The sequence below is a fragment of the Ictalurus furcatus genome, chromosome 8 (assembly GCF_023375685.1).
Source record: "Ictalurus furcatus strain D&B chromosome 8, Billie_1.0, whole genome shotgun sequence".
Taxonomy (NCBI): Eukaryota; Metazoa; Chordata; class Actinopteri; order Siluriformes; family Ictaluridae; genus Ictalurus; species Ictalurus furcatus.
In genome coordinates, this window is record NC_071262.1 from 21,129,728 (window position 1) to 21,145,800 (window position 16,073).

Here is a 16,073-nt window from a genome sequence, read left to right on the forward strand (position 1 = left end):
AATGTATGCAAATAAAGAGTTGCATTGGTTTTTCACTAAGGTCAATATATTTGAGCAATGTTTGTATAACAACCATTTAAAACAAAAAGGTTCACTGTGAGTGAAATTCAGGCTATAGGATGAATTGTTAAACAGCATTACACAATATGCCAAATAGTATTTCACATTTGCTTGTATTTATTTTAATAACATCCCATGTCTGTTAGAACATGAAATCAGATCTTTATTTTCAGTTTGACATTAATTATTTTCCTAATAAGGATGGTCACGCACATATTCCATGATGTGCTTAAGCCCCAGCCAGGTCTCAGTCGCAGTTGGAATGATCTGATTGGCCGGGAGGAGGAAGCCATAGCGACCAGTGTCACGCAGCTCAAAGGCAAAGGAGTATTTGACACCGTTGTTGTAACTCCAATCAATGCTTCCGCCACTGGCTTGATCTGAAGAAGTGATGTGTAAAAAAAACATCCATGAACATGAGAAAATGGCAGAAATAAATAGAAATAATGAAAATAGTATAGACTCACAGATGATTTTGCAAATGCTTCCAACTCTGTAGCTGGTGCCATACAAAGAGCTGAGGGCCTGCACTGCACGTCGACCCACAGAATCCTAAACCACACCAAAACAAAAACAGATTAGGGAGGTTAAATCATATTGACCATATAGTGTTTGGGCTGCTCCAATAGACGATCCATCCTCAACATGAGCACATTGGCTGGGGTAAATTCTGCTAGCAACTAAGAAAAGCTAAATAAGGGATCAATTACTTGGGGGGTTGCCATTATAAGGAAATAATCAACCACTGGGTGGTGTGATTAAGCAGAGTCACAGTTACCACCTTGAAGCCGATTTCCTATAACAGAATGTCAAAGTGCTTCATTCCCCTTATTTTTATTAATAAAAAGAAGGACACTATCCAATCATAGTTACGTTTAATGTTGTGGAATGTCTGCAAAACAAGTTAGTGTTATGACTTGCATTACAGAAGCTGTCGTAGCTCGACACCTGACCAATCAGAAGTGAGAATTCAAACAATAGCGTACGAGTTCAGCCTGGTGAGGGATGTCGTTGCAGGTGTATCCATACGGGTACATGAGGAGTTGGGAGTAGGCATGGATGGAGATGAAGGCCTTGAAGTTGCCATGATTCTTGATGAGGTCCACGATATTCTTCACTTCGATAGCAGAGTGTGCGGAAGGTCCATGATAGGACTCGGAGCACGGGTTCTTACTGGCACCAGGGCCTGTAGTGAGCATGCAGAGACTTGGATTGAAATATCATGGATGAATCTTATTACAGCTCTTGCAAGTGATTAGGATTAAAAAGCAAAGCCACCAAAGCCTTACCACCAAAGCCAGCATCCCAATTTCTGTTGGGGTCGACACCTCGGCATGTGGAACCAGAGTTGACAGAGCGAGTCTTGCGCCACATTCGGTCCTAAAAATAAATAAAAAGGTTTTTAAATAAAGAATTCAACTCTTTTTTTTAAAAAAAAAAAACCCTAGCTCATTATTGAAAGGGTATTCTATAGCAGATAAAGTGGTGCAGCTGGTAGTGTTGCTGCCTCAAAGCTCCGAGGTTCGATTCTCAGCTCAGTCATTATGTTTCACAATTTTCTGCATTGCATGGGTTTCCTCCCACCTCCCAAAAACATGCAGATAGGTGGACTGACTATGATGACTAAGATACTGTGAGATGCAAAATCAAGTGTATAAATATGTACATGCATGGTGATGGACTCAGGAGCTAGTGTTAAGTGGTCTTGGAAGATAAGGGGGGTAAGAAAAGAAAAAAAAAGAAAAAAAAAAATTCAGCAAAACACCCTGCATAGTATGCCAACCCATCACAGGGCACAATACGCCGTACACATTCAAACTGAAGAGTAGCCAATCTTCCAACTGGCATGTTTTTTGGGAAGTGGGAGGAAGCTGGAAAACCTGGAGCAAACCCACACAGACACAAGGAACACATGTGAAACTGCACACAAACAGAAAACTGAACTGGGAACGCTGGAGTAACAGCAGTATAACTCACACCACCACTGTGCAGCCGTTGATCAATAAAACAGGGCACAAAGCCGTACACACTTAGGAAAAATAAATAAATTAATAGAGAAGGAAATTAACAAAGTGTATTTTAATACAGCAAAAGTCTAAATTAAAATATGTGAAGGCCTAAATTTGAAGCTCTGAGGTGTTCAAAATTGAGATTTTTCCAGGAAGTGACTATAATACGATGCACACCGTTTTAAATGTAGAGGAGTGGAAAGCTCAGGAACAAAAAGCTCTCAACAGCTGAATAAATTACTGTCATATTTACTCTGTTATTCTTGAAATTAAATGTGCTGTATTAAAGTGGTGGCCCTTGAATATTTTTACACTGGACAGGACCAAAAAATAAATAAGTATAAATATAATATATATAAAAATTTGAAGTTACTTGAACCAACCTCACTTTAAAATCAGATACAGTATGTTTGGAATTGTAATCCGTTTTGGCTAAAGTCATCTGCTAAATATACAGTGCATCTCAATGTAGTGACATTTCAGCTGCAGTTTCACAAATCATAGATTTACATTAGTATGGGTGTAGGCATAGCCATCAGGATTGGTCACGATCATCAGATAAACGTCCATTTTTCCCAGAAGAGAAGTCACAGAAGGATCAACACCAAAATCTGTAGCCATCTAATGAATATAAAAGGGAAATCTATAAAACACTGGTATGAATGCCTTGAAACTGGGTCAAAATAAACATTTACAATTTTTTAAAAATGAACCAGCTTTCAAGTAGTCATAAACGGCATTAATTGGACTGTCACTTGGTCACTCACCTTGTTAGCCATCCACAAAGCAGAGGCGGTTGAGATCCACTCTCTAGAGTGTATTCCAGCATCAATCCAGATTGCAGGCCGGTTATTTCCACCAGTGCTAAACTAAAAACATATCCAGAATGACTTATTCAATAACAGTCCCTCAAGCATTTTTTTTTTTTTTTTTTTTTTTTTTTTTTAAAAGTCATCATGACATACATTCACACCTGGTTATTAAGTTTTTATCCTCACCTTTAACACATACATGGGACGGTTCTCGTAAGAACTTCCAATCTGCACTTTGGAAATCAAATTGGGATGACCGGCCACCATGCTGTCCATCCAACTGTAGATCTGCATGCATCAAGATTGGATTATTCATTCTTTTACATTATTACCCATGACTGCTGTAACAGTAAGTAAGAAATAAAACACTCAAGGGAGAGCGGTTATTGGAAAATAATCAGTATTCAATGGTGGTGTGATGTGGCATGACATGAAGCATCCCAAAGTGCTGTATTTATCTTATTCCTGCTTTATTCCAGTACAATTTACCAACAGTTGCTATTTTTGTTCAATTAAGAAAGACATCCTATCCCTTTATTGTAACATTTAATGTCACTGAATGTCAAGTTAGTTCCTGTTAACACAGGAACTAAGATCTCCTCACAGAACACTACCATATGAACAATTATACATGTTTTCATGCGTCATGTCTACCATACAAGTCCCTGTGCAAGTTGCTGCTATAGAAACAATACTGTATGAAAAACCTGTGATTTGTTTCAAACTTGTACAAAAAGTAATCAACACCTTTTAACCAATCAGAATTGGGAATTCAGCAGCGCTGTGGTGTAACAACTGGCAAGTGTGTGTCTGTGACTGAAAGATGGGAGTACTCACTGCATCAAGCCGGTGATATGTCGCATAGTCGAAGCTCTTCGTATCACCACCCTTCACAGCATTGCGCTGTAAATCTTCCTGCTCCTTATCCAGGAGTTCCTATTGCACAACAAAATCAAGACAATGACAAAAAATTAGCTTTATTGCAATGACTAACTTTATTAGAAGTGTCCACTGTTTGCATGGAACCATCGTATTACTTCCTTCTCACCTGCAAATCCTGGATCATAACATGGAACGGGATCTCGTTATCCTGAAGGAATTTCTGGACAGCATACAGACTGGCATATGGCACATGGATGTCAATCGGAAGGTCACTGGAACTAGGATGAGTCCAGAAGTCCAGCTAGAGGACAATAGTTTATTCTGGATATCTGTTCAATTTCTACGTGATTATTGTAGCATGTCAGGAGACTTCACAGAAAATTCAGACAGAGTGAATAATCACAAGACTCATGCAGGCTTTTAAATACGTCACGTTATGGTTCACATTTTGTGTGAAATGTTTTGTCGCACATGGAAATTTATTTATTTTTTTTTTTTAAAATGATGTTCATGTTCACGTTAATTTCACATATCAGCATGATGTCACAGGGATGCAAGACCATGGCATAACAAAAAAAAAACCCTTCATTTGAATATACTGTAACATGCATACATCTGGAGCATTTGGGGACAAACTACACAGGTAGTGACCAACATGGCACACCTGAGCCTTGTTTTCCCTGCATGCTAATATCTTTCTCTCTAAGCATCAAGCAAAGCAAAGCAGAAAGAAGTAAGCAAGACAGAAAGCTGCAACATTTGTATTTAAAAAGAAATAAATAAAAAGTTTCATGTTATTGTCTGACTCCTGTAAGAACAGACAATTCACTGTTGTCTCCTGGAAAAGAGGATTTTCCCCACAATGGAATTTTAAGGCCACTGTTAAAAAAAAATATATAACTTTTAAAAAAAAGATTGAGAAAGAAAAAATAAATAATTAAAAAAAAGTAATGAGAAAAAAAGTTGCAATATTTCAAGAATAAAAAGGTATAACATGACAGAATGGTGCATGTCAGAGCAAAAAAAAAAAAACAAAAAAAAAAACAAAAAAAAAAGGAGGGGGGGGGGCACACCAGATAATTATTAGAACATTGAAACAACTGTGCAAGAAGTTATGTTTATTAAGAAGGAAGGAGCATGCAAAGTTGGAGGAAACTGTCTCTTTTGTTGGAGAAATTGCAGGCAGTGGTCACCTTTAAGGCCATCAACGGTTACAGCTGCAACATAAATAATTTCCTCATTCTGTATAAAGAATTGAGCCCCAACGTATTACGGTAAGTCAACATGCCATAAAACTATATCGTACCAGTCCATATGCCATTACACGTTGGGGGATCAACAGAGGTCCACTTCTTGGGATCAATTATTTGATTATCATGCATTTACACACACTTTCATGGCACACAGATGTAACTACAGAAAGCCCTGAAGGTGATCACTGCCCGAGTGTTATCCTTGAACTAAAAGAAAACATCAAATCCATATGTACCATTATGTAATAGTATTGTGACTATTCTTGAAGTATGGCAACATTTTTCATAATATCCAGTATGATTCCCCACCCCCCTAAAAATCTTTTAATGTTGTTCAAATCTTGTATTTTTTAAAAGTGTCCCTAAAATACTTCTGACCTGGTATGATCTCATTGCAAAACACCTCAGCTTGCTCTTTCCCCACACCACAAGACTGATAAGCTGTTACAGCAAATCACACAAAGAAAGGTCCTCAAATACACACATACAGGAGGGAAAGAACTTAAGTGTCTTACACAGAGCCCTGACCTCAATCCCACTGAACACATTTGGGATGAACTGGAACACTTTACTGCACCCCAGGCCTCCTCACCCAACATCAGTGGCAGATCTCACCAATACTCTTGCAGTTGAATGAACACACATTCCCACAGCCACACTCCAAAATCTAATGGGAAAACCTTCCCAGAAGAGTGGATGCAGAGTGTGATGGTCAGGTGTCCTTAAACCTTTGGCCATATAGTGTAGTATAGACATATACAAACTTGGTGAAGAGGGTAAGTGTTTATTCCATTTAATAAGTTCCACTACAATATCCAAAAGGACAACCCTAAACAAACAGCTCACATGCACCCTTTACTCCAGTGTGTGTTTAAGTAATGTTATTTTTTTTTTTTATAAAAAGTGTTGTCTAGTATCCATTTTCCTAGCTTCACAGCACTGTATCAAAATGTCAAAGTTAGTACACAAAGCTTACCAAGAGATCACATATGTTTAAGGCTACCATACCTTGAACACTTCTCCATTCTCCAGCGTCTTCAAGAGCTGGATTTGTGCCTCAGATTTTGCATTAACTCGAAGAACCTGGTCCCTGTTGGGAAAGAATACAGATTTCAAAAATAGTGAGTGACATTGTTAATTTTGTTCATTCAAAAAATAAATAAATAAAAATCATTTTAAAAAACCCGGTAAATGCAAGTTGATGGCTAAGATCAGTAAACCGCTCTGTATGGCACCAGTATTACTACAAGTTTACAGAAGTATTTGTTTATAATGAATTCTGCAAACACTGGTTCTCTTTATTATAACGAAACTCACCCAGTGAAGACCTTGCGGCAATACGCCACCACAAAAACAGTAAGAAGTACCAAGCAGACCCTCATGATCCCTTTTAAGGATACAATTCCACTTGCAGCTCTTCTGTAATCAGAGCTCTTATACTCTACCTGCCATGTGTTCGGTTCTCAGCGTTATCGTACACAGCACTATCAGTGCTGTTCCTTTTTGGATTGTTATGCAACTCCGTGGTCATTTTTGGCCTTGAACCTGCAGTCATAGCCCCCCCCCCAATCAAATCTAACCATGTGTGTATTACAGTCTGTTTCCCAGTTAGTCTTTACATATCCTACTCAATCTGTACAGTGCTGTGCGAAAGTATTTCTTCTGTCATTTGATCTCTCCTACTAAATAGCTTTAGATTGTTATATATATATATATATATATATATATATATACACACACATATATATATATATATATATATATATATATATATATATGTGTATGTGTATATATATGTGTATGTGTGTATATAATATACACACATATACATACATATACATACATACACACACACACACACACACAGCATTTGAAAAAAAAAATTTTATTCAGAGATGGACTTACACCTATGCTTTGGGTCAGTGTCTTGCTGCATAAGCCAGAGTTTCAACTTATGGACCGAAGACCAGACATTTTCCTTTAGGATTTTCTGGTAGAGAGCAGAAAATGTTTCCCTCAATTATTGCAAGCTGCCCAGCACCTTTCTGATAGTGGAGTCATGAACAGTGACCTTTAATAATGCAAGAGAGGCCTGTAGTTCCTTTGATGTGGTTCTTGGCTCTTTTGTGACTTCCTGGATGAGTAGTTGCTGTGCTCTTGGAGGAATTTTGGAGGGTCAGCCACTTCTGGGAAGGTTCACTAACGTGCCAAGTTTTTTTGAACATAATGGCTCTCACTGTGGTCCTTTGGAGTCACCAAGCCTTTGAAATAACTTTGTAACCCTTCCCAGACTGATGTATTTCAATCCTCATCATTTCTGGAATTTTTCAACTTGGGCATAGTGTGTTACTGGGTAAGACTTTTTAACCAACTTCATGCTGTTGAATAAGTTCTGTTAGTGATGATTTGATTGAACAGGGTTTGCAGTAATCAGGCCTGGTTGCATCTAATCCAGCTGAACCCCATTATGAATGCAGTTTCATAGATTTGGGAAATTAGTAACTATGGGGGCAAATAAATTTCACAGGCCCAGTTGTTATTGGATAAATTTTAGCTTCAATAAATATCATTTAAAATCTGTATTTTGTTTACACACAGGTTGCCTTCGTTTTATGTTTAAACTCGTTTTAATTTCTGAAACAATTTACTATGAGATATACACAAAAACAGAAGAAACCAAATACTTTTTCCACAGCACTGTAACCAATCCTAGACGTTGGGATTCTAGTCAAGTCTTATGTCAGGGATGTGCTAGAAATTCAAAATATAAACTAGGTAGGAGAAGAAGGAGAGGGGAAGGGGTGAAAGAAGGAATAATGGTGATAAAATAGGAAGGCGGTCCAGACCTGAATCTAGGAATGCAAACACCTTTGACCTTGGTGTGTTCAAACACAGCAACACACCTTACTAAATCACAAGAAATGATAAAGTAATGCAGCATCTTTATAGACAGCCTAAACCTGCCACACATAGATATTAGTTAAACTTTTAACCCTTGAACCTAGGCACTAAAAAAAAAAAAAGCATTGACAGTTGGTATGTGCTGAAAACACACAAGTCACCTTTAACATCACACCATGGTGAATGGCATGCTTTGAAGTTTTGAATTTAGTTCCAGTCATGGCTTATTTATAGCACCAGATGAGCTTTGTTTTCATTCAGTCCTTTAAATCACTTCATAAATAAATTTGTTTTAAAATCACTTTTCAATTACACACAATGGTATCATTTTCATTAATATCACTTCATATTAATGGAATTAAAGAAATATTTTAAAAAATAAAAAGGAAAAACAGCAAGCCAACCAATGCAAATCCATTTCATACGATAAAACTAACTATTCAATTAAGATGGTAGCATTGATATTAGCTCAAGAATTGTACATCATGTGCTTAGGAGACAACAGATATTTAGAGGCCAGTATGATTTTATTTCAGATGATGAAAGGCTGTAATGGTTCAATGCCAGTGCAAGTACAGCATGATGTATGCCAAATCACCTGTAAATTGAACATGATCATAATAGAGGCCTTAGAACAAGCCTGATCTACAAGAATACAATACAGTGACTCTGGTCAGTTTCTGCATTTCAAAACTCAATTTAAATTTTTTTTGGCTTCTCCAGCTGTGCCTGTTATAAAAATAAAAGTCAAGTTAAAGGGCAAAAACAGGGTTAATATTTTTAATAAAATGTTTTTACTGCAATTCACCTCACAAACAGCAGGTGGAGGTGAATTACACTATTGTTTTGCTTGCAGGTCAATTTATTAGGAACATCTGTACCCCTGCAGTTTTATACCTGTACACAGCTGTACACTGAAAAACCCAGGTGATTTTTTTTTCCTGAACATAATCTCTTCAGTGTCAGTGAGATAGATATTTAAAAAGTATCGTTTAGTAAAACTTAAATTTCTCTATATCTTTAAAACAAACCAAAAAAAAAAAAAAAACGAAAAAAAATAATAATAATAATAAATAACCAGACACACTCACTGGAAAAAAAAATAAATAAATATATATATATATATATATATATATATATATATATATATATATATATATATATATATATATATATTACACACACAATAACAAACTACTATACACTGAAGTATAATAATGACCAAGTTGGTTTTTTTTGTTTTAACATACTGTTTTGTTTTTAAGTTTTGCTCATAAGAGCTTCTTAAGAAACGCAAACATGTATATATATATATTTTTTAACAGATATTAAGTGGATAAAATTGAGCATTACCTTCTAACACCTGAACTCCCTCTTCCCGCATGATGCCCACTTCTGTTCGGATGAGAAGTAACGCCATTCAAACTTTTCTTCTCGTCTTTATTTTTGCCGCTTCTTCTTCTTCTATTACTGCTATAAAAGCAGGTGGCGCTCAGATGTGTTGTGCGTTACTGCCACTTAGTGATGTGGAGGTCGCACGCTGCTCGAGATAGAGAAGATGGCGCCCCGTCTGTACTGCGCATGCATTAACGTGTTACAGCGCGTGGCGAGTCAATCCTCCGCGCATGCGCAAACAACACCACACGTTAGGATACTTACTTATAAACCAATGAACTATTTGTTTTGTCTTGGATGGAAATGTTTGCATATTTTGTACAGAGGATATTGAAAACACCGATCGTATTAATTTTTTTGCTCTTGTGAGTTTGTCAGCTTTTGGTTAGATAAAAATGTTTGGTCTTTTCCAAGTTTAACAAAACTGATGCTATTTATGAAATGATAATTGAAGACAAGAATTCTGGATTTGATTAATCGCAAATCCCTTTTTTTTTTTTTTTTACACATTTCACAAGGAGCTGTCATCAGTATTTGTAAAAAGTGGTAAAAGTAGCTAAAATTGATATTTTATAGACTCTAGCATTCAAGTATATATTTAGGAAGACTCTCTTCGTGTCCCGTTTGTTTATTTATTTATTTATTCATGTGAAAATAACTCTTATAGTCATGTCTGTTGTCATTGTTTTGTAAATTGTAATAAATGTAAAACCACTCCCATTCCTTGGCGGCTTAACGCGTCACGTGACAGAGCAGGACACTTCCGGTCAGCTGATTCAGCTTCATCAGCGCGAGACGTTTCGAGTGTTAACGCTAAACTGTCAAACTCTAATCGGTTCTTTATTTATTTTTTTTAGTGCAAACTTTCACACATTTTGAGTTCATCTTTCACAGCAGAACGACAGCCATGGCGCTGAGTAATGCCGACGTTCAGAAACAGGTAAAACTGCTAGCTAAGAGTTATAGTTCTAAAGTTTGGTAAATGTATCATATCTAGCCATGTAAGTTTTAACTTGAGTGGAAAAGTAAACAGTCTCTTTCTCCTTGCCTTTATAACATCTTTATAAGTTAAATATTGACTCAGTATCGGTTTAAAGAAGTGAATTGCTCCAATTTCTCTGATAATCCGACATATCTTCTTCCTGTTGAAACTGTAAATGGAGAAACGACAGAGTTATTGCAGAGCTCAGGGGTTTCCTGCTTTAACACACCTCATTTCTGTTAAACTGAGTGACAGTAATGATCCTTGATGGAGATGCAAGACATGAAGAGGTTTACATTAAAACCAGGCACAAATTTATACCAAGTTAAAACACCAGCTAAATTATGCAGAGGAACTGAACACCTGATCCTTCCTGTCCATGTTGGACTTCTGTAGTAAAAGCAGTCCTATTTCTGCTTTTCCACATGCCAGGATTGCTTCATGTTCCAGTCTTGAGCAAGATTGGACTCTTGTAGGTCTCCAATATGCAAAAAAAATATATTAACGCTCACTAGGGATATGCTGATTTCCATTTACAAGTACAGTACCGAAGCCCTAACAGGCCATGCATTATTATTAGTAGTAGTATTATTAATAATAATATTATTATTATTCTTTCTAGGTTTCACAAGAGATTGAGATCATGAGAAAACAACTTGTCGAGATCACAGGAAAATTAAGTTGATCATGAGAAAACAACGTTTATGTAGAGATGGCAAGAACGCAACTTTTGTTGAGATCACAAAACAACTTTCACAAGAAAACAACTTTTACTATGTCGAGTTTGCGAGAAAACAACCTTTATTATGTCGAGTTCGTGAGAAAACAACTTTTGTCGTGTTGAGAAAGAAAAAAATAATAATGCATGGCCTCTGGAGTGGACTATTCCTATGAAGAAGAAACCTCGAGAGGAACCAGACTCAAAAGGGAACCCATCCTCATCTGGGTGACGCCAGATAGTGCGATTATAAATCGTTACACTTCTCCATAAACACTGTAATAGCACCACTCTGAATGTTAATAACAAAGTGATGCTGCTCTCTTCAGATTTTAACACACGATCTCGTTCCAGATCAAACATATGATGGCCTTTATTGAGCAAGAGGCCAGCGAAAAGGCAGAGGAAATTGATGCAAAGGTAAAGTATATATTTCTGTGCAACATTTCACGTGAAGTGGGGGTTGGGGGTTGGGGGTTGGGGGGGGGGGGGGGTACTTCAGATTGAACTCAAAGATGCCGAGGCGTCTGATTTCTCCTCGCATCATGACTGCTGGTATTTTAAAGCCGTCCGAGTTAAAGTGTGTGTGGGTTTTTTTTTCCTGCAGGCTGAGGAAGAGTTTAACATCGAGAAGGGACGACTCGTGCAAACACAGAGGCTTAAGATAATGGAGTACTACGAGAAGAAAGAGAAGCAGATTGAGCAGCAAAAGAAGATGTGAGTCTGTTCTACATCTTAAACACGTAGCATTTCTACATTTTATCACCAGCTTTTCTAATCATTCCTGAATTAATCTGTGTCTCTGTAGTCAGATGTCCAATCTGATGAATCAGGCCAGGCTGAAGGTGCTCAAGGCTCGGGATGACATGATCCTGGTATGAGCTGTGTGTGTGTGCGCGTGTGTGTGTATTATATGTGCGTATTTTGGCGTGTGCATGTATTTTGATTTCGTATGTGATCCTGATCATCTCGATGTTCCACTTTCCCCTCTCTCTCTCTCTCTCTCTCTCTCTCTGTGTTTAGGAGCTCCTAACCGAAGCCCGTGAACGGTTAGCTGGCATCGCTAAAGACCCGTCTCAGTACCCGACTCTGTTAGAAGGACTCCTGCTGCAGGTCTGTGCTTTTCTTCTTCATCACAGACCAACATGGTGGCACTGAGTGCGCTTTCAGATAACGCTCTGTAACAGCCTATAACAGCCTCCTCTGTCTGAAACGCCAAACAAAGGTCATCATTTGTAGAATTGAGTCATTTTGAGTCAACATTAACACGTCTCCTTTTCCTCTAGGGCTTCTATCAGCTTCTGGAACCGAAGGTGATGATTCGCTGTCGTAAGGACGATCTGGCCATGGTGGAGGTGAACACTTTTCCCCATTCAGTCTGACTGCGCTCATTATTTAAATGTGTTAAAGTTTTTGCCAGACATGCTGGCTGAGGCCCATTGTTGAAACATGTACATGCGAGTCTAGCTATACTGAAAAAAGGGAATACGTGGTCTCAGCTGATCAGACATCTAGGGGAAGTTCATTCCACCACCTAGGTGCCAGAACAGAGAAGAGTCTTGATGCATGCCTTCCTTATACCCTGAGAGATGAGGGGACCAGCGGGTTCAGCACATGGCGCCAAATCAACATGGCTCCTCACAGCATCAACCATAAACAAAGTTCTTACCTTTAAACGCGTTACGCTGTACAAACACTAGTATTTGCTTGAGATCAATCTATATACAGACATATTCCCCTTTTAAATCTCTCTCAGTAATCCAACATTCATGGTTTTTGTAGCTCGAATGCACAGGGATAGAAAGTGACATAATCGTGGTTAAAATTGTGGCTCAACAAATCAGACACATTGTATATACATGTAGCAATATGTGATCGGAATATGTGGCCAGTCAGATATATTACATATAGTTTGCATAGAAAATCACATTTTTCATCAAAACATGATTTAACTACTTACACAAATTTGAATTGAACTATTGCACCTTAAAGCGACAGCTTGCAGAGTGAAGAGTGAGAGAGATGCTTGATCACATGCCGTACATACAGCTTTTCATTACTGTTGAATTTGAATGAGAATTTACTTAGTATCTGTAAACATTACATGACTTTTATACTAACATTGGATGAAAAGCGTTCACGCAATCGTCGGGGGATCGTGATGATTCAAAATGTGATCAATCGTGAGCTCATGTACGCGTAAGAGGGCAGATAGCGCTTTGTGTGTAACACTGAGCTGTGACGCAGCATGAGCAGCAGCTCGAAAAGATGCCGAGTTTGGCTTCACATGTCTTGGAGGTCGTCATGTGATCGCAGAGAGTTAGCTAGTGGGTGGGAATTGGGAGGAAGAAAGTAGGGTGAAATTGAAAAAAATAAACACATAAATAAATTTTAAAAAAAACATGAGTGATGCAGTCGACCCACACTGTGTGCAGTTTGAACTTTGGTGCAGATTTAAGCATTCACTGAAGTGTGAAATTACAGGATTCTGATGATTGATGCTGTAACCCATTAGTAGTACTGATATCGTTGCTGCGGAAGAAATAAAAATCCCTTCTTCTTATTTTTTTAGGCTGCTGTCAAGAAAAATATCCCCATCTACAAAGAAACTGTGAAGAGTAACATCGAAGTCCGCATCGACAAGGACCACTTCCTCTCCCCTGACATGTAAGATCTCACCCATCTCCACCGTCCCTATTTCCTGTTTGTCCTGAAGAACTCGTGCTCTCTGTGAGAAAGTGGTCTTTTTGTATTAAAGCTGCCTGTCTCACCTAAATGTAAATAAATGTCGGTGTGTTGTGTACAGCTCTGGAGGTGTGGAGGTCTATAATGCTAACGGCAAGATCAAGGTGGCCAACACTCTGGAGAGCAGACTGGATCTCCTGGCTCAGCAGGTATAACTATGGCGCTGATTTTATAATTAGTCCACCTAGTAAGTATGACTTTAATAGATGGATTAATTCTTGTGCCTGGATGACAGACGATCTTTTCAGAAAAAGTGCAGCAAAAAAAATCTGTTCTATATGTTTTGGTTATCAAAACATATAGAATATCAAAAACATATCCAAAACTTTATCAGAAGAGTAACAGGAACTAACCTGTTTCTTGGACGTTTCATTATATTAAAATGAAATTATTAACGAATAAAACGTATGACGCTGTTCTAATCCTCTTTGTGTCAGGCCGCATCATCGCATCGATTATTTTCCTATAACAGCATTCCCCGACTGATTTTACTCCTTACTTAAAGCACAGTATTGGTATTGTAAATACCGCTGCTTGTGTGAGCAGGATTTTTCTTTCTCTTTTTTTTTTCTTTTTTTTTTTTTTGCTGTCTTACATTAATAAGGCAGCGTGAAGATATTTAACAGAAAAACAAACGCATATAAACGTGGAAATTTGTTCAAATATAACATCTCAATAACCTTGATAACAATAGGCGATTATGGTGATCTGAAGATATATCACATATGGGGCAGAAAATACTTGATTGGATTGCGGATAACGTTCAGTGACTCTGTATTTAATTTTGTTTGTTTCGTTCACAGATGATGCCCGAAATCCGAGTGACTCTATTCGGCGCTAACCAGAACCGCAAGTTCATGGATTAACAGATGCTTCGACCAAAAAGGAATCGAAATGAACCTCTTAGATTTCACCTCAACATGACTTTCTTTGAGTTTTTTTGCAAGGTGTGTAAAGGCTCGCTCTTGTCTCGTTCTCTGCGTGAACTTCTTTCTTCTTGGGTTGTGAAAGCGGTCCATGTTTCCTTCCTTTTGATGACAGGGACTGACTGGAAATGTGTACAGTGTACTGAAGCGAGCTCAGTTTATAAACAGGATGTGCTTCACCGTGAACCTGTCTTAAATATATCTCTGTGAAGGTACAGTATGATGTATGCACTCATGCAGAATAAAGAGCGCTGATATTTATTAAACAAACGTACCACTATCACTGTACCTGTCCTTTCTAATGGCCATTTGTTGGTTAAGTTAGCTAACAATTTAACGTGTCAGGATGTTTACCCTGCCTTGCCTTAAATGTGTGCTTGTTCTGTATAATCTTTTGTTTTGTCTTGTAATTGCTTGTGTGTGGGTGTGAATATAAAACCGAGGAGTAAATCCAATATATTTTATTGGTATATTTGGGAACAATATCAGTATTGGTGTCTGTGTTAAAATCATTTGTTATAATACAATCGTCGACCAAAGAAAAACAACAAAAACAGGCAGTGCTTTTCTTTCATTGTCCATGAACATGAAAACAAATATGAAATACAAATATTTTTTATATCACATACAGTATGTACATCAAATGAAATCGTTTCTTATTGAAATGATGGACAAATGATGGCTCTTTCTTGTGGACACAATACTGTCAAAACTGTTTCTGTAGTCCATTCTGAATTATAGTGTACAATCATGCTTTATTACATGTACAAGTGCCTCATTTATCGATCGTTTACTAAAGTTGTGTGTAAACCAAAATACAAATTCCTGCCAGATTTACAAACTGGTTCTGGTAATGCTGATTTTCTTAATACACGTGTGCATGTGCAGATAAAACCCAATCAGCTGTAAATTACCAAGAACATCTGGTTTACCTTTCATGAAGGCCAATAAACTTCATAAAACCCGCACAGGCCTACACATGAGGACTAAACGGTGAACGTGTGGCTTCTAAACGCAGCGTGCGCTCAGTCACTGCAGCTCATCACATACCACGCTAACCCGTCCTCTGTTTAGTGTGCCGTTACTTCTGTTCTAAATTAATTGCTAGACTCGTTTATTTGTTTTGGATTGCTTTCTTTCAAGTCATCAATATGTTTCACGAAATGTTCATTAAATTGGTGTGTAATTGAAATAATGAATTGTTTTAAACATGACCGTGTAATCCGTTTATAAAACCGAGTTTATAAACTCGCGTTTATAAAATAGTGAGTGTGCTTTTATGTAGATTTACGCAAACTCTGCCACGAAACATAAGATACGAATGGTTTTTTTTTTTGTCCTGAAATAACCGATGAACACGCTTCTTGTGTAAAGGCTCCAGTGAGTGAGT

At 37.7% G+C, this 16,073-nt stretch overlaps 2 protein-coding genes across 2 annotated transcripts; one reads left to right on the forward strand and one right to left on the reverse strand.

Annotated features, from left to right (window-relative positions):
• Positions 1-156: 156 nt before the first annotated feature.
• On the reverse strand, positions 157-6,506 carry LOC128611693 (carboxypeptidase A1). Its single transcript, XM_053631416.1, has 11 exons — positions 6,334-6,506; positions 6,025-6,106; positions 3,930-4,064; positions 3,719-3,817; positions 3,068-3,169; positions 2,837-2,938; positions 2,580-2,690; positions 1,350-1,440; positions 1,047-1,246; positions 528-612; positions 157-440 (listed from the first exon to the last, which is right to left on the reverse strand). The coding sequence occupies exons 1-11, from the start codon at positions 6,396-6,398 to the stop codon at positions 253-255; spliced, it is 1,260 nt and encodes a 419-aa protein (XP_053487391.1). The 5' UTR covers positions 6,399-6,506; the 3' UTR covers positions 157-252.
• Positions 6,507-9,848: 3,342 nt separating this feature from the next.
• atp6v1e1a (ATPase H+ transporting V1 subunit E1a) lies at positions 9,849-15,153 on the forward strand. Its single transcript, XM_053631420.1, has 9 exons — positions 9,849-10,252; positions 11,367-11,432; positions 11,620-11,729; positions 11,821-11,887; positions 12,036-12,125; positions 12,299-12,367; positions 13,585-13,679; positions 13,819-13,906; positions 14,561-15,153. Exons 1-9 carry the CDS (start codon positions 10,220-10,222, stop codon positions 14,621-14,623), a joined length of 681 nt encoding a protein of 226 aa, XP_053487395.1. The 5' UTR covers positions 9,849-10,219; the 3' UTR covers positions 14,624-15,153.
• The last annotated feature ends 920 nt before the right edge of the window (positions 15,154-16,073 follow it).

What these genes read in the sequence shown, in the direction of transcription:
- LOC128611693 (XM_053631416.1), bottom strand. Translation starts at nt 6,398, where the DNA reads ATGAGGGTCTGCTTGGTACTTCTTACTGTTTTTGTGGTGGCGTATTGC. An exon ending in TTGGGATGCTGGCTTTGGTG is followed by an intron (nt 1,247 to 1,349) that starts GTAAGGCTTTGG and finishes TGCTCACTACAG; the next exon opens with GCCCTGGTGCCAGTAAGAAC. An exon ending in AAGCATTTGCAAAATCATCT is followed by an intron (nt 441 to 527) that starts GTGAGTCTATAC and finishes TCACTTCTTCAG; the next exon opens with ATCAAGCCAGTGGCGGAAGC.
- atp6v1e1a (XM_053631420.1), top strand. Translation starts at nt 10,220, where the DNA reads ATGGCGCTGAGTAATGCCGACGTTCAGAAACAG. An exon ending in CTCGGGATGACATGATCCTG is followed by an intron (nt 11,888 to 12,035) that starts GTATGAGCTGTG and finishes CTCTGTGTTTAG; the next exon opens with GAGCTCCTAACCGAAGCCCG. An exon ending in TAGAAGGACTCCTGCTGCAG is followed by an intron (nt 12,126 to 12,298) that starts GTCTGTGCTTTT and finishes CTTTTCCTCTAG; the next exon opens with GGCTTCTATCAGCTTCTGGA.